This window comes from Antechinus flavipes, chromosome 2 (genome assembly GCF_016432865.1).
Source record: "Antechinus flavipes isolate AdamAnt ecotype Samford, QLD, Australia chromosome 2, AdamAnt_v2, whole genome shotgun sequence".
NCBI lineage: Eukaryota > Metazoa > Chordata > Mammalia > Dasyuromorphia > Dasyuridae > Antechinus > Antechinus flavipes.
The window spans coordinates 569,857,398-569,880,746 of NC_067399.1; the positions used below are offsets into that span (position 1 = coordinate 569,857,398).

The 23,349-nt window shown below is 48.9% G+C and overlaps 1 protein-coding gene and 1 long non-coding RNA gene across 6 annotated transcripts in view; one reads left to right on the top strand and one right to left on the bottom strand.

The window, feature by feature from the left end:
* Positions 1 to 6,399: 6,399 nt before the first annotated feature.
* On the bottom strand, positions 6,400 to 23,337 carry FURIN (furin, paired basic amino acid cleaving enzyme). 4 transcript variants are annotated; one of them, XM_051981135.1, is made up of 16 exons: positions 22,868 to 23,337; positions 17,682 to 18,030; positions 15,787 to 15,885; positions 15,062 to 15,157; positions 14,278 to 14,406; positions 14,022 to 14,098; positions 13,449 to 13,537; positions 12,630 to 12,802; positions 12,220 to 12,432; positions 11,561 to 11,661; positions 11,016 to 11,119; positions 10,784 to 10,901; positions 10,345 to 10,524; positions 9,542 to 9,666; positions 9,326 to 9,445; positions 6,400 to 9,008 (listed from the first exon to the last, which is right to left on the bottom strand). In XM_051981135.1, exons 2-16 carry the CDS (start codon positions 17,850 to 17,852, stop codon positions 8,458 to 8,460), a joined length of 2,346 nt encoding a protein of 781 aa, XP_051837095.1. In that variant the 5' UTR covers positions 17,853 to 18,030; positions 22,868 to 23,337; the 3' UTR covers positions 6,400 to 8,457. The 4 variants fall into 4 exon arrangements, with proteins under 4 accessions (XP_051837095.1, XP_051837094.1, XP_051837098.1 ...); XM_051981134.1 differs by lacking the exon at positions 22,868 to 23,337 and adding an exon at positions 22,078 to 22,331; XM_051981138.1 differs by lacking the exon at positions 22,868 to 23,337 and adding an exon at positions 22,078 to 22,326 and having other exon boundaries at positions 9,326 to 9,442.
* The window catches only part of LOC127551415 (uncharacterized), a 75,315-nt gene continuing 75,004 nt past the window's right edge, over positions 23,039 to 23,349 (top strand). For both annotated transcript variants that reach the window (XR_007951081.1, XR_007951080.1), the window contains exon 1: positions 23,039 to 23,137. This is a non-coding gene — a long non-coding RNA (uncharacterized LOC127551415). The remainder of the gene's footprint in view (positions 23,138 to 23,349) is intronic.

Here is a 23,349-nt window from a genome sequence, read left to right on the forward strand (position 1 = left end):
GTAGCCTGACAAGCTTCTAAGAACTGCGAACCTCTCGCCCCTCAGCCCAAGCTTTGCCCGCCCCTTCCCCCGAAGCTTCGGATTCTAGGATTCTGCAAAGCCGTGGAGCTGAAGCTTGCGGCCCAGGGCAGTCCTTTTAGAGGTTCGGGCGGTTGCAGCTTGTGGCTCGTGGGCAGGTGAGAATGAGTCAGGTCTGGATGGGGAGAGGGAGTAGTGGACTAAATTGACCTTCCTGAGACTGTTTCTTCTCCCCCCCTCCTCACCTCCCTCAGCTTCTTCTCCAGTGACTTAGAAACCAGGGAAAGAGACAGAGGGACTGGGAGGAAGGATGGGTGAAGCACTCCTTCAAATGACTGATAATGACCTTTTGGCAGAGAAGTGATGGGCCAGAGGTGCAGAATGAGGTCTGTATTATCAGAGCTGACCAATATGTTGATTTCTCTTATTTGACTATACAAATTTGTTACAAGGGGAAAGCTTGGTGGAGGAAGGTGGATTATTGAATAACAAAGGACCTAAAAAAGACTACATTTTTAAAAACACTGAAAGCAAAAAGTGTAAAGGGGAAGCAAATAGAGTATTTTTGTTGCTACATTGTTATACTTTATACATATCTTTTAAAAACTGTAACAAATTGTTTCTTATAAAGTCTTGTGAGCAGTTTTTAGTTTTTTTTTTTCTTTTTTGGTAACTTTAAATGTTTGTGCTCATTAAGTTGACAATACAAAAGAAAATTTTAAAAGAAGATTGGGTCAAATGAGGATGGCAAGAACCATGGGAAAGCCAGACTTTGAGTTGGGGAAAAGATGGTGACAAATTGACAGATTCTTTTTCTTGATTCTTTTCCAAGAAGAATGGGACTTGAAGAACGTATATCAGAAATCCGGGATTTGGATAGACCAAATAACTTGTAAGGTACCTTTCAATTCTAAATCCATACCTTTTTAAATTAAGATCTAAAAATAAGAGGTTAGAGAAAAATACACCCCAGGATAAGGGAAGTTTAGGGGGAACATGGTAACTGCCTTTAAGCACAAAGTCACATAGAAGAGAGACTAGATTTGTTTTGCAAGGACAAGGGCAATATAGTAAGTGGCATTTGAAGAAGCAAATGCAAGTTTGATTACGGAAGCCCTCCCAAACAATCAGAGTGAACAAAAAAATAAAATTGCCTTGAGAAATAGCATTTTCCTTCAGTGAAGAGACCTTCACTTGCTTTTTAAGCACTGGACAACCACTTATTGGAAATGAAGACAGAATTCTCATTCAGATATATTGACTAAGCCTTTGGGGTCTCATCCATTTCTTGTCATTTCTATGATTCTGAGGCTTGAATACCTAGAATGAAGGAGTATGTCTATTACAACTTTTTTTGCTATTAAAAATGAGTGTCTACACTTCTGATAGGCTAATAGGATGGTGAATCCTAGGGAGAAGTCAGGTTGAAGTACATATGATGCTATCCAAGGGTCTTCATCAGTCAACCAGCACCAAAGGGGAGCTTTATGATCTACGACAGGGATAGAGAAGTGAACTGAGATTGGATACTAAAAGAAAACAATTTTGAAAGACTTTAGACGTGATCACAGGAGGGATGCAGAAGACTGATAAATGAAGTATAGATCCCACTTCTTCAACAAGAAGTTATGGACTACAGATGCAGAAAGAAACATGAATTTTTAAATATGGTCAATGACTTTTTCTAAAGTATATTTAGATAAAACATTTATTAAACACTATGTACCAGGCATTGGACTAATGGATAAGAGTACAAATCTGTCCAAAGTGATACCTGTACTCAAGAAGTATGGCAACACACAAAGGGAATTGTAAAGGAGTGGGGAATGCTCATCATTACAAGGCGTGGAGATGGGAAATGGAGTGGAGGTGTAGTTTAAGAAAAGATAAGGTGAAAGTTCACCTCACCACACATCCAGTCGTTCTGGAGAGCAATTTGGAACTATGCTCAAAAAGTTATCAAACTGTGTATACCCTTTGATCCAGCAGTATTTCTACTGGGCTTATACCCCAAAGAGATACTAAAGAAGGGAAAGGGACCTGTATGTGCCAAAATGTTTGTGGCAGCCCTGTTTGTAGTGGCTAGAAGCTGGAAAATGAAAGGATGTCCATCAATTGGAGAATGGTTGAGTAAATTGTGGTATATGAACGTTATGGAATATTATTGTTCTGTAAGAAATGACCAGCAGGATGAATACAGAGAGGACTGGCGAGACTTACATGAACTGATGCTGAGTGAAATGAACAGAACCAGGAGATCATTATATACCTCAACAACAATACTGTATGAGGATGTATTCTGATGGAAGTGGATTTCTTCGACAAAGAGATCTAACTCAGTTTCAATTGATCAAGGATGGACAGAAGCATCTACACCCAAAGAAAGAACACTGGGAAATGAATATAAACTGCTTGCATTTTTGTTTTTTTCCCCGGGTTATTTATATCTTCTGAATCCAATTCTCTCTGTATAATAAGAGAACTGTTTGGGTCTGCACACATATATTGTATCTAGGATGTACTGTAACCTATTTAACATGTATAGGACTGCTTGCCATTTGGGGGAGGGGGTGGAGGGAGGGAGGGAGGGGAAAAATCGGAACAGAAGTGAGTGTAAGGGATAATGTTGTAAAAAATTACCCTGGCATGGGTTCTGTCAATAAAAAGTTATTTAAAAAAAAAAGAGAGAAAGTTCACCTCACCTAAACCTAAGTTTTCTAAGAAAAATACAAGGTTCCTGTAGAAGAGAGACAAGGATGACTTATTTGATATATGGGAGAACTATTTGGTAAAAGGTTAAGTTAATGAGAAATGCTGAAAAAAAAAATCAAGAAAGAAAAGAACATTAGTTCTAGACATTGTAGTGCATGCTTGTAATGGTTTTTACTGGGAGTGTTTAAGGCTGGTAATTCATTTGTATTCTGGAGTTTAGTGTGGCTAAAGGGAACTGGATGTTTGCATTATGGGGCACAAATATGATGAATACTTGGGAGTGGAGGGCCACCAGACTGCCTTAAGGAGAGGCCACCAGGCCCAAGTCAGAAAAACCCAGTAGGTTAAAACTTTTTTGCCCACCAGTAATAGGATCACACTTGTGAGTAGCTATACTTTCAGCGTGGATGAACAGGGGACCCAGTCTTCCAAAATAAGAGTAATTTTATTGTTTTTGAATTGCTTCAGTCATGTCCAACTCTTTGTGACCCATTTAGAGTTTTTTTGGCAGATACCGGATTAGTGGCCATTTCCTTCATCTCATTTTACAAATGAGGCAAACAGGGTTAAGTGGTTTGTGCAGGACTATACAGTTAGTATCTGATTTGAACTCATGAGAATATCTTCCTGATTCCAAGTCTAGTGCTCTATCAACTCTGCTACTTAGTATCCTTAAAAAAAACAAAAAATAAAAACTGCAACAGAAGTTCACAGTTTCACATGTAATCATCTGTTTTTGGAAACCAAAATGTTTGATTAAATTTACAGTTAAAAAAACATTTTTTAAACTGTGTGAGACTAAGCAGGGAATTTTTATTTGGGCTCATGAAGAGTCATTATCTAAATACCTTTTCTGCTCCCTCAGGAATAATACTTTACATTTATAAAACTTCATACAAGGTCATCACTAAGGACATTTAGGCAGAGATGTTTGCCTTCCATCAACAGCAAGCAACACCTTCTATGATTTTGATAAAGAAGTTGAGGTAATAAAGTAGAATAAAGTCATGATAGCCATTTTTCACTTTGTGAAAAGGGTGTGTCGTGGACCCCACCCAAGTCCGCATTATCAAGTTGATCTGGCTCTCTGATTTCTGTTTGCCCCAGTTGCTTCTGGTAGGGACACAGAGCTAGAGTTGGAAGTTACCACAGAGGTCATTTAGTCCACTCTCCTCATTTTGCAGATGAGCTCAGGGAAAGGCAGGTGCACCTCAGGTCACATAGGTAAGATCAGGGAGAATTTGACTCCAGGTCCTAGCACTCGAGAGCAGGGCTTTGCCTTATACCATACATACTAGGAAAGGTTATTATATTAACCACTCTCAGGGAAGATCTCAGACTCAAATGATGTTGCTATCGGTTTCATAACCACCCCAATTTTGCCTCACACTCCTTTTCAAACCCCATATTTAGACCAATGGGGCAAGAGCCACTACTTTCTTAACAGGAAATGTATTTAAGGAAAAGGGTGGGGCCAGCAGGAATCAACATTATGAAATTGAAGCAGTCATTAATACATGTTAATGCAGAAACTCCCTGACTACTTAATTGACTCAGGGTTTTCTTGCAAAAGTGGGCGCTTTACTTAATCTACCTGGAAAATTACCTTCCCTCTGCTCTGCCTAGTAACTCTGCCTATGCTGGGCTCTTTCAACAACCTGACTCAGAACTTCAGATTTCACATTACTACACGATTAAGGGAGGGGAGATAGATACTGCGTCATTCCAGGTACCATCATCTCAAAATTCCAACTTGCAGAAGCAATGGAGACATTCATGTTGAAGTGCACACACAACATATTCCCAGACACAATGCAACAGAAGAGAACCTTGAAAGGGCTGTACTGATATGGCTCCAGCTCATACAGCTATAAAGAATTGTGACAGAGTAAAATGGCAAATTGAGAGGACTAGCACTGATGCCAGCATGTTCTGCCTCCCCACAAAGAAGTGAACTATAGATTTGGAATCTATTTTCAGACATGCCCAAGGTATTGATATGTTCTGCTTAATTTATCGTGAGGAAGTTTGTACTGGTGATCATGGAAAGGAGTGATTGGGAAGTACAATGCAGATTTACACTAGATCTAAGAAAACGCTTCCTAAGAACTGTAACCTTGCAAAGGTGGAAAAAGGCTGGCTAGGGCAAGAGTGGGGTTCCCTTTGCTGGAGGTTTTTAAGCAAAGGCCGTATGATTATTTTAAAAAATTATACTGGAGAGACTAGATTGGATTGGATGACCTTTGAAGTCTCTTGTGACTCAGATCCTGTGATTCCAACTTTCTTTAGGGACCTATTAAAAATGAGAATTAACTACCTTAGATATGACAGCAGACAAAGGAGCTCAACCCACAGGAGCTGAGGATAAACTAAAGGCCAAGTCCAGTCAAATAGGCCATGAAACTATCATAGCCAAGTCTAGGTCTCCTTATTTAAGAACCTCATTTCTAGTATGGTGGATAGAGCTGGTTTGAAGCCTAGAAGACCTAGTTTTTGACACAAATTGGTCATGGGATCCTGAGAAAACTTTCACTATTCCAAGTCAGGGCTATCAAACTCACTGAACAGTCTGCAGAGAAAGAGTAGCATATTGACTTAGTTTTAAGATGTAATTTTAATCTATATTTTATTGTATTAAAAGTATTTCCCAATAACATGCACAGTGGGGAGTTGTGTTTGACATCTGTTCTCTAAACAACTCACTGGGACTGGTTGCAGAGGTGCTGACCAGCCCTGATAGAAGGAGTTTCCTATTCCAATGAAATCACAGATCCAGTCCCTAGTCCTGTTCTTCTTTCCCCAGATTTTCATAGTTGGAAGGTAGTGAATGTTCCTAAATTAAATACCTCCTTCTGTTCCAATTCTCCCAGTTAGAGATGGCCTCAATTCTCAGGAAGAGTTCTTAATCAAAGCACAGGACTGCTGAAAACCAGAGCACAGCGGTATCAAGGATCACAGAACTTAGAAGTGCAAGAAACTTTGGAGACTATCTGGTCCAATAGCCTCATGGTACAGATGAGATAAATGAGGTCAAGTAATTTGCCAAAGATCATGAATCTATAAAGTGGAGGTAGAATTTGAATGCAGGTCCTTAACTCCAGATTCCTCCTTAGGTAAGGAAGACAGAAACCAGGAAGAGGAGTGGACAGAAACCAAGAGGTAGAAAAGCTGGGTGGACCAGGCTTAAGGGCAGATGCCAGAGTAGCAGTCGGCTATAAATTAAGAGACTGCAGCTGCCCTGCAATGAAAAAGGGTGGGGAAAAAGGTTCCTTAACGAAATGCTAACTGAATGGGAGTGGGGGAAGAAAAGTAAGAGGACAGTCTATGGGGAACGTGGAGAAATTTGGGAAGGCTCACTTGGACTGATGCAGAACAAAGCAAGCAGAACCAAGAGAACAATGTAAAAGCACTCAAAAAGAGGAGAATTCAGGCTGGTGCAATGAACGATCTTGATTCCAGAGAACTGATGGTGAAAACATACCTTTTTCCTTTTGTTAGATGGGGCAGACTACAGGTAAGACAAGGGAACTAAAGCTGGAGAAGAGCAAAAAAAAATCTATAGACTTGCCTGACCTCTGGCCAGTTTCCCTGCCCCACTGACAGAAGTCTGGATTGATGGCTAAGTGCTGGGAAGAAACCTGGGTCAGAACATAAATGAGGAACAGCCAGTTTTGCATAGTCTGCACATTTAATCACTTAAAAACCTCTAACATCATCTCGCGTCCATTAAATAGAACCCACCACACTGGGCCTGTTTAAATTACAAGAAAAATCACTGTGCACCAAACCCGGTATCATACAAAACCAGCCCGGGCTGGCCATGGGAGGACAATGGGGGGGAGGGGGAGATGGAAACACCAGGCATGTTCCTGGCCAGGAGAGATGGCTGCCTCTCACCCTGGTGGCTGGTTAATTCCCAAGGGATTGGGGAGAAAGAAGGGACTCCCAGGTGGGAGATGATTCTGATTGTCCTAATGGGGGGGAGGAGGGGAGGTGCAAAAGGCACATCAGAAGAGGGAGACTGGGATGTATGGGTGGGGGGAAGGAAACTCAATAGGTCAGTGCTTTTTCCCATTAGGCACAGTGTGGGGAGGGGGTTGGCGAACCTTATGCCACTGCCTACCTACCCCCTCAACTTTTCAGCCCTGGCACAAGGAGAATGAATGACCCACGAGCCCTTGGCACTACCAACCATTGTTCTTAACACAAAAAAAAAATACTCCTTTCTCTCCCTCCACCCCATATGACCCCCTATCATTGCTTCTCCTCCTGACCGATGCCCTGTCCTGAGCTCAGTAACTCAGTTTTCCCACCAGGGCCAGGGAGTTGGGGAGGGGCACAGCAGGACAGGTGTGGGTGTTCCGGCTGCTACCCCAAGTTAAAAATACAAAAAAATCAGCATCTAAAGTGAAATCACAGAGTGAAAATATATCCTCGAACGGCCCCTGAGATCCCCACAGGGGAAAGCAGCATTGGTGGGGTGGGGAAAAACAGGTAGGATGGGGGGGAGGGTTCTGGGGATGATCTCCCTCCCCTCCACCCAGGGGCTCCAGAGCTGTGAGGGGGAACAGCCCAGAAAACCCCGGGCTCAGAAAACAAGAAGAAGTCCCTGGCTGTACAAGGGGCCTCTGGTCTCCCTGCACAGCAGGAGGGCAGGAAGAGGGATGGAACCGGACACAACCAGCTCTGCTCATTGCTGGAGCTGTGCCCTGGCACCTGCTGCCAGCCTGGCTGAGTGGACGGTACTGAGCTCGCCTGGGCTTCTGGGAAGCAGTGCTGGAGGCACAAGGTGCAGAGATGTGTGCGGGAAGGTGGGGTGGTCCAGGAACACACACGGAGGCAGGGTAAGGGAGGGTCCATCCATCCACCCATCCATCCAAACACACACACACATACGCACACACACCCTTGAAAGCACCTGCCCTTCCTTGGTCCCTTCCTAGGACGATCACTTCTATGGCGCAGGCCACCAAAGCCTGTGGCTTTGCAGGGAAAGACAGGCTGGGATGGAAAATCGGAGGGGACAAGAACCCTTAGAGAGGTGTCCTCCAGTTACCCCCCAGACTTCCAGGCAGATGCCAGACAGCTGCCCAGTGCCTCCTGCTGGCTGGATTGGGACCATTATTGCTTTAGAAGGAACTGAAGCAGCTGGAAAGAACCTGGACTAGAGGGAAGCAAGAGGTACCCAAAGAATTATAAAAGGGAGGGTTGTGACAAAATCTACTTTCCCTCCCTTTTCTCCCCACACAAACCACCCTGCCACAGCGGTCTCATCCTAAGTACACCTGGAAACTGAAAAGGGGGCAGTCACTGCCCCAACATCTCACTCTCTCTTCCAACAAAGGTGGGTTTGGCAGTGGGGGAGAGATGTAGCGTAGCCCCCTAGGTAACAGGAAATGCCTTTGAAGACTGACTTTGCTCCTATGTTGACTGAGACCCACCCCCGTCCCATGCCTCTTCTGCCCCAGAGCTTGTCCCAGAAAAGCTGGTATGTGTCCCAACCCTCTACCCCACTTTGGAGGTGGCAGGCAGGATCTCAGGGCTCCCCAGGTAGCATGAGAGGGGAGTGGGCAGACCCTACCACTGCACACCCTCCCCTGGGCTGGGGGACCTGACCCAAGTCCCGATATAAAAAAATACTTTGGTGAATTAAAAAGTGCCCGAGGGGGGGTGGTGGAAGGTGTGACCAGGAGAGTCAGGTAAGGGGCAGGAAAGATCTGGTGCTCATCAAAGGGCACTCTGGTCCTTGATGAAAGCAGTCCTCTCGCCCCGGCCCTCATCCTCGTCGGACTCGGAAGGGCACTCCTCCTGCCAAGCGTCGGGGGGCAGCCCTTTGTAGGATATGATGCCACTGTCCAGGGAGTACACTTTGACCCCCCGAAAGCTGAAGCCGGAGCGCAGCTGAAGGATTAGGAAGACAATGATGAAGACCAAGACGATGAAGGCGCAGCTCAGGCCCGCCACGACTACAGGGAGGTGAGAGGGCAGCAGCCCTTCGCTATGAGGGAGTCCTGGAGACTTAAAGCCGGCTTGCCTCTGTGGGGTGCAAGTCAACTCCACCACGTCATAGTTGGAGAAGATGGGGCAGCTGAGGCAGTCTGTGGGTTCGGTCCCCTTGCACGTGGCACAGGAGGGGTGGCAAGGGGAGCAGACGTTGGCGTGGATGGGCTCCATGTTGTTCTCTATGCCATACTGCGTGTTGACAACTTGTGAGATGAATCCTTGGGGACAGTGCCGCACACAGTTCTTCTGATGCAGGGAAAATCCTTCTTCACACACTGGCAGAGAGGACAGAGAATGGTCAGGGACTCGAGCATGTTCTAGGGGACTTCTACACCCACAGATGCCAGACCACTATCAATGAGACCCCCCAAATGCTTGCTGGGAGACGCCTCACGAAGCCCCCATGGACTTTCTGGTAGAGGACTGGGGGGGGGAGGGAGAACTCTCTGCTTTACACTCCCCTCCTCCCCCCCAAAGAGGCTTCAGTGTCAGGTGGGCCAGAGAGCCTTCCCCGAGGCCTGCTGCCCTGCAGAGGGATGGCTTTTACAGGGATCAGCTACTAGAACAGAGTTCTCTGTGCCCCGCCACTCACCCACACAGGTTTGCCCAGAAGCTAGGGTCTTGCAGCCGATGCTTTCAGCTGGTGTAGCAAGATTGGGCTCCTCAGTGGCAGTCCCATACAGCACGAGGGTGAATTTGGTCAGTGTTCCTGCTTCCGGAACAGAAGGGGTTAATTGTCCCTGCCTACCAGTCCCAACCCCAACTGCTTCCCATTCCGTCTCTCCCTCCCGCTCCTGCCCCCCCATACCGTAGTTGTTGGCTTCACTGGTGTTCTCGATTTCCAGGACCCAGTCCCCAGCAGGATCCTCATCCCAGGAGTGGGTAGTCATAAAGGCCCAGTCATTAAACCCATCAGCCGAGTAGTCATGAGGTCTTGGAGGTGGAGGACAACAAAGGAGGTCAGCCTCCCTCTGGGGAACAACAGGAGTCCCTAACATCTTGGGGGGGCTAAGAGTTACTCTTCATTTGAAGTCATGATCACAGGATCACAGAATTTAAGAGCTGGAGAGGGGCCATGGCCCTCATTTTACATGGGAAGTCAGAGGCCCTGACATTAAACCACTTGCCCAAGGAAACACAGATAGTAAAGGGGAACAGCTAGAATGTGAAACCAGACTTTCCAATTCTAAAATCCTAGTCCCCTTCCTATACTTTAGGAACTCTGGTAGAGGGCTGCTGAGAGGGAGGAAGTGGGAACTGTAGTCAGCTTCTATGTACCCACCTCTCCTCTTCCTTCTACTGCTGGAGTTAGGGCCCATAGTCAGTTAGGAAAATCTTTTTTTTTCTCTGATGCAATTGGGATTAAGTGACTGGCCCAGCGTCACACAGCCAGGAAGTGTTAAGTGTCTGAGATCAGATTTGAACTCAGGTCCTCCTGATTTCAGGGCTGGTGCTCTTTCCACTGCACCACCTAGCTGCCCTAATTAGGAAGATCTTGATCAATCTATTGAGGGTCCCCTGGGGTAAGGGAAGCCATGGGTTAAGAATTAGACACAAAAGTTCCATAGATATGAAATGGGGTTGTGTCCCAGAGAGGAAGACAGTATCTACCTGGAAGCCAGCAAGGTAGAGCGGGTGCCCATGGGGCTGACGAGGTAAATGGCCAGGTCCCCACGGCGGTTGTAGGACAGGGTGAGCCGGGCCTGGGCATGTTCGAGCCTGGTGATATGGTTAGCCTCCCCCTGGCAGGCAGTCACCTTCCTCCGTACCTCCAACCGTTTCCCTATGTCCCTGTGCAAAAGAAACAAACAGCCTTTTCAACAAAGCCCCTTATTCTTCCCCTGGCCCAGATGGTCTTCTAGAAATGCTCCTGCTGATACATGGGCAATAATGTCACAAAAGAAATTGTTTGGGAAAAAAAGAAATCTTCCCAAGGAGTTTATACAAGAGCATAATCTGAGTGTTAGTGGTCCCAGCTCTGAGGAGTTGGCCCCTCCTTTCACCCCTCTGGGCCCCAGCCCTCCCCTCCATGCCCTGGTCCCTCCCTCACGTAGGCTCGGTGAGGATGTCAATGAGGCACTTGCGCTGGGGGCCTACTGTAGTCCAATTCCGGGCCAAAGCCACCATGGCTCCTGCATCAAGGAGTCCATAACCGTACGAGTGGCTAACTGCAGAAAGAGAAGAAAGACATGTTTCGTTAAAGCGGGACGGTGCGGAGGCAGCCTGGAAGGTCAGGTCCCATTTTCCTTCCCCCAGCCCTCCAGGGCTTTCCCCCTCCTCACCTCTGCGCCCAACACCATTAGTAGCCCAGTCATTGGCATTGAGATGCGCAGGCCTGGAGGTCTGGACCACCAGATGCTGCATGTCACGCCACGTCAGGTTCTTACTGTAGAGGGAGGAAGAGGAGAAGGAAGGAGACAGGGCTGAGATATTCCTTGTGGACACCGAGACATTTGCAGGATATATCAGGAGGGCAAAAAGAAAGCCGGCCACAACAAGCACAAGGGATGGCTGAATAAGCACATGGGAACCCATGGAGATAAGAGGGTGAACTAGCTTAAGACTAACCCAAGGACCAGCTAAGGAGAGCCACCCTCCTCCTCCTCAGCTCCACCCTTTTTTTAAAACTCATCAATTTCTCCTTTATTTTTAAAAAACAGCAATTTTTTTTTAACAAGGAGTAACATTCTCTCCACTAAAGCCAACATTGAAAATACAGATCCTAGATGTAACCTGAAGTATTTTTTGCCTTTATTAATATAAATAATGGACAGACTGAATTCCCACACAAATTTACTGAAAATATGCATCTTAGTTCCATCCTTACTTGGCCTCCAGGGTGAGGGCAATGATGCCAGCTGCCAGGGGAGCAGAGGCCGAGGTCCCAGTGTGGGAATCGGTGCATTTCTGCCTCAAGTCCGTCGTGACCTACAGAGAGAAGGACAAGAGCCATGTTAGAAGAGGACAGCGCTCCGGCTGTCTGGGAGGTTTTATGCCATATGAGCTACAGGGTCACTAAGCCCTATCTTGGCCATTATTCTGCTGGGTAGACCTAGGGAAGTAATTTAGCTTCCTGGGTGTCAGTTTTCTGTGTGGAATGAGAGGAACAGACAAGACTGATGATTGCCCAGTTCAGCTCTTATATTTATGATTCTATGATCTGTGATTCCTGAGCTATTCCCAATCGGCCTTAAGCTCTGGTTTTTACTTCTAAAGCCTGAGCTAAAAGACAAGTGGGGAAAAGGGCGAGGGAGGGGGAATACATCACTGGCATCTGAGGGGAAACAAGCATGGGGGCCACAGGGTGTCTCCAGCCCCTAAAAGGTGTTCCTAGACTCAGACCGCCTCAGCTGTGCCTTTCCACCCCACTGCAGAGAGAACAAGGCTCTGCCTCTCAGAGGAAAGGAGCTGCGGGCCACGGCCTCCGTGGGCTCTTGGGAAGCTTCCAGCCCCGCTGGGTCCTGCTGCCCAGAGCCCAGAACTCACAATCTGCTTCTCGTTCTGGTTGCCGCTGCTGTAGGTGGTGGCGAGGGTGGAGGAGCAGGCTTCGCTGTACCAGGGCACGTTACCAAACTGCGTGGTGCTGCTGATGGACAGGGTGTAAATGCTGTTGGTGTAGCCGTCACAGTTGCAGCTATCGTGCTCCCGGCCCCCGTTGCCTGAGGCCCAGACGAAAATCGATCCTAGACCCCCACGGCCCTGCGAGAAACGGGACACAAATGAGGGCTAATTCCTGCAGGAAGGCCCCCGTGTGGTAGGGGCGCCCCAAGGGAGACGCACGGTCTGTTTTGGGCCCCACAGAAGACCGGAGAGCGCCAGACTGATCAGTGGGTCTCCACTTTTCCTTGTGGCGGCTTCATGGCCCCTCTTGTGCCTCCTGGGACCCTAAGCCCTACCTGGTTGACTCCCCGGGAGAACGCCTCCTCAGCCAAGCGAGCTGGGCCATCCACGGTTTTCCCATCATCTTCGGGGCCCCAGCTGGCACTATAGATGTGGATGTGGTTGGGATTCAGTCCCAGAGAACGTGCTTCCACTGCATCGGTCACCTCTCCATCCAGCATGCGCACACCTAGAAGGCCGCGGGAGGGAGAAGGTGTGACTGCCTGGGGCCTGTCGCCAGCTAAGGCCGCTGGGAATCTCCCGGCCCATCCCTGGTGGACTTGGGCTCAGGGAGCTACGATGTGGTCAGCAGTCCTGGATATCGCCTAGTCCCCAAACTCCATTTACAAGTGAAGAAACTGAAACCCAGAGAGGAATCCTGACAGATCATGGACTTAGAGCTGAAAGATGTCCTGGCGGGCACCTAGTTCCACCTCCCATTTTACAGCCGTCCCACCTGAGGTCCAGGGAAGTGAGGGGGCACATGTGACGAACAAGAGTCGTAACAGTGACGGCGCACGGATCGGAAACCAGCCTCCCTGATTCAGAAAACGTTTAATGAAGAAGTCTGACAGAATATTGCGCAGTGGCAGGTGGGAGAGGCCGTTTATCAGAGCTTTCCTACCAAGCACGGAGTGAGAGATAATGGCAAGGATGCGGAGAGATGCCAGCTATAGGACGCATGAGACGGACACAATAAAGGTCCTGCTTCCACTCATTCTCCCCTAAGTCAGCTGAAGCTGGACAGGCCCAAGACAGCCCAAGACTCAGAAGCTAAGGACAAGCAGCTAAGGTTGCTCTCCGGGCTCCACCATCTGGAGCGCTCCCGGACCCACCTCCAATCCGGGCATTGTAGGCAACACCAACACCACAGATCCCATTGTTGGCCACGGCAGCCACCTCCCCAGCGCATCGGGTGCCGTGCCTGCGGATGCCAAGGGGAGAGTGTTAGTGCAGAGAGCCGGGGGGATGACAATGGGATCCTCTTCCTGAGAAGGGGCTGTTCTGTGACTGAGAAGGAAACCCTAACTCGGGACAAATCCAACTAATCTCTCTCTCTTCTCTTCCAACTCATCTGCCTTCTGAGAACCTTACTGTTATTTCCCTTTTGTTTAAATCAAAATGAACACTTTTCTCTAGTCTTAATTTGGCCTTCTGGTCCACAAAGCCAACGTGGCAGGATGCCTTAGCGTGGCCCAACTGGGCCAAATTACAAGTTACAGACCTTTCTATTCCCAGTCAACAGCCCCAGCTTCAGCTGCCTGACACATTCCCGGCTCACGCCGGTTCCCTGGGTCCTGTCTACGGGGTGCTTCGGGGAGGTACGGCTTTCTGTCTCCTCACTGACCAGATCTGTTCCTTTCTTGTCATTGGAGTTCTGAGCCCCATCCCTTGGCCCTCAGTGTTACCTGTTGTCATTCATCTGTGTGTAACGAGGCTGGGGGTCTGGGTCCTGGTCATTGACATCAAAGCTGGCGCCAGGATCCTGGGAGGGAACAAGACTTTCAGAGGCTGTACTAGCAAGGGAAACCTCCTGGCCTTGCCCGGGAGGTGCCCAGGGGCTCCTGCGCGTAACTCCTAACAACTCTGGCTCCCAGGAATGGACCTCACCACATACCCTGGTGGGCAGACCCCTGGTGACTCTCTACTTAAAGCCTAACTCACGTAGTTGCCTTCCAGATCAGGGTGGTTTTTCTCAATGCCGTCATCCAGGATGGACACCACAATGCCACGGCCAGTGTAGCCTTGCGACCAGGCCCCGCGAACGTTTAAGTCTCGCTGATTCGCCCCATACTGCAGAGAGACCCATAATGGTTCAGCACACACCCAGGCACCTAACAGAAATCACTCACCACCACCCCAGACCCCAGACGCGACTTCTAGAGATCCTGCAGAGCTCTCCCAGCTTCCCTATGGTGATATTGAGTGGGACCAACCTTATAAGGAGAAGGAATAGGTGGTATAATTTGAAGGATTCCTGAAAATTTCCCACTTCCCCAACATCTATCATTGTATCCCAAATTCTGCCATTAGTGTTATTTTTCTGGGCCTTTTAAGAATCTCTATAAATGCTATTGGGAATGTTAATATTTTAAGCCTTTAAAACCTGTTAACAAGTTACAAGATTCAGCAAGGGTTAGTTAACAAGAAACCAAGATGAGGGAGGATTAGAGGGCCAAGAGAAGACTGATGGGAAAGGCATTAAAAACCCAAATTTTGTTGAAACTGAGTCTCATTGGTGGAGCATTACTATGGCTACAACCTTAGCCAGGCCAGATCAGAACAGAGAGCCAAAGGTAGCAAACAAGCTGCTGAGGATTAGGATGAAAGGGGCACCTATGATCAGGCAGAGGAGAAAAGGTTTACAGCTGACAAGCTTGTCCCAAAGCTCCCCCCATGAGGGTGCTGAAAGTGAGAACCTGCACAGAATCCCCAAAACGCTACATACCAGATACCACTGCTGGGGAAACTTGGGGTCAGTGGGCTCCATGAATATATCCCGTTTCTTCCGACGCTTTGCCACCTGTTGCTCTAGCCACTGCACCTGGAACATAGAGTTAAGGGGGAAAAGACATGGTGTGGGTTGAGGGGGGAAGGCTAGGAACGAAGGGAAAAGGTGAAGGAAAGGCCACCTCATTAAGGTGTTAGACGTAATGTTAGATAAGTTCCCAACGTAAGTTCAAAATTCCCTTACCATGTAGTAGGGAACTGTCACACATACATCTACCCACAAAGATGTCAAACATTTTCAAATTTGCAACATCCTTTGAAATAAGTAGAGACAACCTGGAGTGCAATTAAATCAATATAGGGAAATATGTCCTAGAGACCAAGTTTCCTGCCTCATAAAATATAAACTCCTTCTTTCTAATTCCCTCCCCCCAATTTTCCCTTTTCCCTCCCAAAGCCTCCAACAAAGATTCAAGTTTAGTTTGCAATTAAAGGCTTTGTTGCAAGCATCTTGAACCAGGCAGAAATACTATGTCAAAAATGCCCATGTGATTTAGGCAATTGGGCCAAAGACTCCCATAATATGCAGGAGGGAAATTCCTACAGGAGCAGAGGCAGGTCGGACCCCAGGGCCTTCTCATCTTCCTACCAGATATAAACCCTGGCTCAATCAGCAAGGAGAAGTGTCTCCCTCAATGGGAGGGAAGGAAGAATTGCACTTACTTTGGGTTCCCTCTGTAGTCGGCTGTGACGGGGGCGGTGGGGTGACAGTGATCGCTTCACCACTGCCCGATGCCAGAAGTGGTAATAGTCCCCAAAAATCTGAAACCAGGTAAGAGTGACTGAGTTGGCATTACACCAGAGGGAGACACGAGCTTCTGACCTAACAATTTTCAGGAATGAGTAGAAGGGAATAAACCTGCTGGTGGAAAAAAACTGAGGCAAGAGCACATGGAGAGTATTGCCAGTTAGGAAGTGCATGGAAGTTCTTCCATGGCTTTTTCTTTCGCTCTTAGTCAACTCTCAATCTTTCATCTCAACCTTTGGGCAGGTAGGGTTATTCTAGAGCCTCTTTTTCCTTTAATTTGTACCACTAAATGCACAAAAATGCTTAATTTTTCCTTTGAGCAATACAGGTTTAAAAAAAAAAAAAAAAGCAATTCTTCACCCTTTATCTGTTATTCTTGGGCAAAGTTTAGCCCTCTACCAAAGGGCACTCTGAGTTTAAGAGAGCACATTAATTAGTGCTCTCCTGGGATAACCTGGGAAACAACTTTTAGAAACGGCATTGTTTTGCAGCCCAGTTGAGGGAAATCTAGGAAACTAGAGGGGTCCATAGCCTCACCTCCAAAAGATAAATAGAGGGCAAATCCTCATACCAACAAAAATGTTCATATTCTTTTTACTGAAATTTCATTGTATCAAATACTGTTTGAATTGGGTTTACAAGTCTAATCATACAGAAATTGTAAGATTATAGGTCTATGCTGGGTTCTTCTGAAGTCTGAGTCTTGTCTCACTAAGTTCCCTTTCTCTGACCCTATTCAATCTTAAAAACACTTTTACACTACCAGTATTAGCTCTCATAGCAAAGCAATCAGTCTCTGAGAAGAGATAAGAGCGTGAGTGTGAGTGAATGTGCTTGTGTGTAAGGTGAATATTCCCAAGCATATTCTGGAGAGGCAGTGGTACTATAGTGGGGAGAGAGAGCTAGACTTGGAGTCAATAAGTTTGGGTCCAAATTTTAGCTCCAACAGTTGTTGGTGGTGTGTAAACACGGGCAAATTGCTTCATTTCAATTTTCTTATCTGTAAAATGGACATGATAGTTATACTCTCTCCCTCAAGGGTAACTGAATAAATAATTAAAGCGCCACATGAAAGTGAGCTCCTGTTTTGTTTTGACCCTGATCCTGTGCCTAGATAACTCTTGCAGCCTGAGAGCTGGAGGACACAAGTTCTGTTCTGGCTTAGGGACACCGAAAGCCATTAACCTCCATCCTAGCTCATACTGGCCCAGGATACACAGGCTATGCAATTCTGGCTGGCTCACCAGGTGTCCTGAAGCATCTGAAAGACCTGGAATACCCTATTATTCAAAAGGGCAATAGCAACAAAGGCCGTGTGGTACCAGGCTAAGGAAGGGACTGCCACAGCTAATTTTCACAAACTGCTAAACAAAAAGTCACACCACTCCTTCTCTGGAGGCTAAACAGGAACTGGGACTTCCTGCCACATGGTCAAGGGTCAAAGTCTTGCTGACCATCCCTAAGCAAGGAACTCTGCCCAGCCCCTGAGAGCAGTGCCTACCTTCCTCTGCTCCCAGGCCAGATTCCTCCCTTGCCCAGATTCCCTGCAGCTCTAGACCTGAGAGTTTCACCCTCAGCTTCCCCCCTTCTTATTTTCCAAATATCAGGCCTATGATTTTGCACAGAAAGAAAATAATAGATTCCCCCTTAAGGAAGTCTGATAAGTAGACACCAGAAAGCCTAGTGTGACTGGCCATTCCTCTGACCATTAGCTGAAAGACCCCTCGAGAAATAGGATTCATGTGCTTGCCCCTCCAAGAGCCTCTTCCCAAAGTTGATCCCCCTGAAGCAAGACCAGCTCCAGACTCACCGGTCCCAGGTTGAGGAATCCATGCTTTCGGGCCACTCTGTCTGCTTCAGTCAGGCCCCCTGGGATGAACACAGCCCAGGTGTTGGTGTAAACCTTCTGGGTGAGGGCCTCTCCAACCAACAGAATCAAAGTTGCCACTACCGTCCACTGCAACCAGGGCCTCAGCTCCATGGGGTGGGCGGGCAGAGCCCGGGGAATCCCACTTCCCTCTTATGTGTTCAATGCCTGTGCCTGGTCAGAATGGCTTCGGTCCCGGGCTCTTGCTCGGTGTGCTGAGCCCTGGAGTGGGTGGGTGGGGGCATGTGGCCAAGCCAAAGAGGGACAGATGGAGGACTCAGGGCCACTAGCTCTGTTAAACAATGGAAAAGAAAGAAATTAATTCCTTTGAGCTGTCTCTTCCAAGTCAGAGTTACTCCCTCCCTCACCATAATTTTGCCCTAAAAACTGCTTTTGGGAAAAAAAAAAATTTTTTTTTTAATTGTCTCCTCCAGAGAAACTTGGCATTCTATTTCCATCCCTCCAGCACCAAGGTCTCTTGTGGGACAGCACATGACTGACCCGCCACATGACAACACAAACCTTCAGTTCTTACACTCAGTATACTTCTCAACAGAAGTGTGTGTGGAAAAAAAAAGATCAGAGACTGACTCACTCAAGATTGGTTCCCACCAGGAAGAAGTCAACATGGGCCCAACAAGCTCAATTCTAGCTCCTTTCTTTGTCTGGCCTATATTTAGAGTTAAGTTGTTAGCATGTGAAAGACAAACATCAGAGGACAGAATTAATCTAGTTTGAATCCAGGATTTTTTGCCACACAACTGGATACACAAGAGTTTTATTTCTACTAGTGTAAATATGAACAGAGTTCCCCAAACTAGGAGTATCCCTCTCCTTCTGGGTTAAATCCAGGGACATTCAGCTTAGAAAGGAAGGCGGCCCAGGATCTCTTCTGCTAATTGATCTTGTGATTTCCCTTTAGGTACCACCTTCAACAGTCCCTGATTAGCTTTTTGGGGGGTTCCTGTCTCGGCAGTGCCCATAATAGGAAACCTGCCAGCATGCTAAAGCTGGGTGGCATCCGCACCCCCACGCACAGGAGCACATACACCATGTCTTACGTAAACTAAGCCACGGGCTGCCCAGGCAAACACAGCCTGCTAAGCCAGGGAGCTAAGGTGAGGCAAGAAATCAATAGGCTGTGTGTTGCCTTTCCTCCTCCCTCGGCAAACAAACAACGGGACCGTTCTGCCCACATGCGTGTAACTGTCCCTTACCCGGGCCCCCAGCCCCTACGAGAAACCACACCAAGCCAATTCCTGAGCTAAAAATGTACCCATGGAAGTCTGGGGGAAACGCAGAGTTGTGACACTACTTAGGACTCAGCCTAAGGAAGGCTGTGCGTGTGTGTTAGTCAAGGTGAAAACTGTTCTCCTTTTGAGGCTCTTGGTTATCTCTCCCCAGCTTGGGGAGCACCACTGAACTACCAGAAGGAAGGTATCTCATGGTGGGCCAAGCTTTGAAAGTGGTTCCTTAACCACAAAAAGGAAAACCAGAGAGCCCCTCATCTGTGAAAAAGTCTTCTGCCCAGCACACCAGAACTTATATAACCGGGGCCTCCCATAGCTCAAGAGGCACAGAGATGGTTCAGTGGATAGAGCATGGGCCTGCAGGCAAAAAGACCTGGATTCAAATTGGTCCTTATACACTTATTAGCTGTGCTGCCCCGAGCAATTCATTTAACCCGTGACTCAGTTTCCTCATTTGTAAAATGTCAAGTAAGATATCTGGCAAAGCAAAGCCAAATTGAAAATAAGAGGGCATATGTCAACACCGGGTAGAATATGTCCAGGCTCAGCCATATCCCTTTGCCAGGGGTGTCCACAATCTCCAAGCAGGAAGTGGCAGCCTCCCCCTCAAACATATAGCCAGAATTCTACATACCACACTCCAGATTCTAGTGGGCTGCCATGCACACATACAACCACCACCTGTACTTCCCAGGATATTTTCAGTTTATACCAAAATAACTTGACAGCTGATAGTTGCATCCATAGACTGTCTACCCCTTCTTAGCCCTCCCCCAACCTCAAGACGAACACAATCTCTTCACAGAGGGGCCGAGGGAGGAACTGCTCTCAAGACACTACAGAATAATTGGAAGTGGGGAAAAGTCAGGCTTTTTCCATATCTATTTACTCAAGGACCTCAGCCTTTACAAAAATGCCAGGAACCTGAAGGAACTAAACTGTAGCCCAAGAAAAAAAAAAAAAAAAAACAACTGGCTCAATAAAGCTGGTTTCAGATCTCTATGGGATCAAGCAGCTGCCTGATGTTAAAGGTGATTAACCAACTATTTAATTACCCTGCACAGTCCTTACAGCTCTGAGGGAAAGGAAGTTTGAAGCTGAACTGAAACATTATTCCTCTTTCCCAGTCCACATATCTTCTTCCTTCTTTCCCTAATGCATTTACCTACCTTAGTAAGTGAGCAAGGATGTCACTAGCCCCTAGTTAAAAGGAACAATCCTTACTGAGACCTCAGCCTTGAAAAAGACCATCATGCTTGCATCTTAGTTGGCCTGAATGGAAGCCGAGGCAGCCAAAACTTTAAACAATGGGCTTCCCCACCACCCCCACCCAGACTCTGACTCACCCACCAAGTTCTAACTCGTCTACAACTGAGGCTGTTTCTTCATTGAGATACAAATGAGCCCCTCATACACACAGACACACACACACAAAACTTGGCACAGAGACTCTCACCACTTCAAGGAAGCTGTTTGTGCTGGAGTCTAAAAGGTTTTTTGGAGATTACTAGTCAAAATCTCCTGTCCTTTCCAATCCAGATTACTAAAGTGGCCCAGTGAAAACTTGGAATTACAAGCACATTCAGTGCTTTTCCAAGCAAAGATCCCTATAAGGTAGGGTTCCTCCCAGCCACATCATAGTGTGGATGACACACTGACAAAGCAGTGTGACAAAACTCAGTATCATCCTGGAAACTTGATCCATTTCTTCTTTTCAGCTAGGTAAAGACAGACCAGGCACACTTAGGATGGCTGAAGGTGGGTATTATTATGGACTCTGGACTACACAAAGCTATCAAACAAAATCCAGACCTCTTCCTTCCCCTCCCAGTTCTTGATCCTCACTCCATACCATCCATCTGACCAGTTTCAGGTGTTTTCCCCCCAAAACACTTTTCTTCCTCTCTTCAATGGGGAGGAAGGGATGAGAATCAGTAGAGCAGGCGGGGGCTGGAGAAGGAAATTTCAACTACCTTATGTGCTCTCTTCCCATCTGCCCGACATTTGTAAATGCTGGAGAATGCAGCAAGCTCCTAGTTCTGCAACTGGCCTAGCTCAAACATGCCAGCCACTGTGGGGGGGTGGGGGTGGGGGTCCCTTGCTTGAGGTTTGGCTTCTTATTCAGATGAACGGCATAAATTCATGCTCAGAGCTGTCCAGCCCTCCAATCACAATTTCCTCACCTCCTGTCTTCCCCAAGCCTTTCAAGGGTCACGAGTAACAAACATTTTCAGAGGCAGAGGGTAGGCCTTTAAGAAATAGCCCCGGAGATCTGGTCTCAAAAAACAGGAGCCAAAGCTCCTCCAGCAAAATCACACAAGCACCTTGATTCTCTTTTCCCCTACACAGGTAGGGAAGCCGGCGAGGGCTCAGGGCTAAGAACAATGCTTTCTGTATCAAAAGCCGCTCTCCCCTTCCCACAGTAGGGAAACTCTGTCCCTTCCTGGCTGGGGAGTGGGAGTGAGAGCCACCATCCTTAGGGGAAGGTGGAGGCTGGAGGAACCCAAGCTCCTTCTGGACTCAGTTCCCAGTAACCAGTAGGGGCCAGACAGGCACTTCCTGGGGTCAGAGTTGGTCTATATGGTCCCTAGTGGAAAAGTACTAGAGTGGGAAGCAACTGAGAGGGACCCCTCCCCAGGAAGGCTGTTTCACCGGAGGCACGCCTCAGGGGTGCTTTTCTCCTTCACCCCAGCCCACTCACCCCCCAATTCCTCTTCTCGAGGGGGAGGGGAAAGTCTGGAGGTGGCTCACCGATGAAAGACCGGGCAAGGGTCACCTAGTGCGGACTAGTGGAGCCAGCAAGATCCCCGATTGTCTCCTGACTTCCCAGAATCTGGGGGCTCCCTTTCGAGCCCCCCTTCCACAAGACGATCGCCCCTCTTCCCCGGACCCAGCCTGCTCCTTCCTCCCCGCCGCTGCCCGGGCTGTGGCCGGAGTCCGGGGGCCCGCTCTCAGGCTCTCATTGAGCTCCCTCCCCACTCGACCTCGCGCAACCCCGAGCGCCCAGCCCCAGGAGAGGTGGCCCGGGCCCGGCTAGGGCTCGGGGCCGGGCCCCGGCTCTCGGACGCTGGACACTCTTCGCGGCTTACCCTAGGGAGCTCGGGCTGCGGAAACTTTTCCGGGTGGGAGCGCGGGGACAGGGCCCCGGTCCGCCGTGCACGAAGCCCCAGGCGGCGGCGGCGGCAGCGGCGGCGGCCTCGGCTCCGGTTCCCGGGTCCGTCTCGGCGGCGCAGGAGCAGCGTCGCCTCGGGGGAAGCTCAGTGGCTCGGCGGCGGCGGCGCCAGCCCGCGGCGCTGGCTCCGGGCTCGGCCCGAGCAGGGGCCGGGCTCGCAGGCAGGGAGGACTGCAAGGGCCGCCCGGCCGCGGCAGCCGCGCTTGTTTACTCGGGCCGCTGTCAGCAGCAGCGGCGGCGGCGGCGGCGGCGGCGGCGGCTCCGGCTCCGGCTCGAGCTCCTCCTCCTCCGCTGGGCCGCCGCGCCCGCCCCTCCCCCTGCGCCCCGCGACGCCTCCGCTCCGCGCAGCGCCGCGCAGCTCCGGCTCGGCCCGGCCTGCGGGCTCTCCGTGCTCCGCGGGCTCTCCGTGCTCCTCGTGCTGCGCTGCCCGGCCCGGCCCGGCCCGGCCCCGCCCGACCTGCCCCAGAGCGCCCGGCCAGAGCTCGCGGGGGAGCGGGGAGGGGGGAGAGGGCGCCCGCCCAGCGTGGGGGCTGGCCGTCCGACCCCGGAAGGAGGGCTTCCGCCGGGTCCGGAGCACCCCAGCTGGCGAGGGGTATACCGGAGGTCCTCCCAGCGCGGGGGGGTGGGGGGGAACGCTTTCAACCATATTTCCACAAGAGCCTCCTTCCATCCCGCCCCTGCCCCCACCCCAGTCACAATAAGCTTACCAGGTGCCGGCGCTGGCTCTACACAAAAGAATTTAAAAAATAATCAGTTCCTGCTCTCAAGGAACTTACATTCTAATGGGGGGGGAATTGCGTTAATTGACCGAGGATCAAAACGTAGGACTACTAGGTGAGGGCTTCTTTAACCTTCTTAAAAAAAGCAACCAAAAAAAGCCGTTCCTAACTATGAGAAGACTTCTGGGATTTTTTTCGGTCTAGCCAGCCTCACCTTTGGCCCTCGGAGGCTGGTTTACAGCGACCTGGAGGTCTAAGGTGAGTTTGTCTCAGATAAGGTAGGTCCGTCTACGCCCTCGCTTCGCCTCGCCCACCTTGCAGCCGGCCGGCGGCCCCCTCGGGCGGGCGCATGGGTGGGATCTTCTGCAGGAGGCAGGGCCTTCTGGAAGCCCCTTGCTGTCGTATTTTAAAATGCATTAAAATAAATGACCGGGAAATGGGTTGAAATACAGTGACCAGATTTTTGTTTT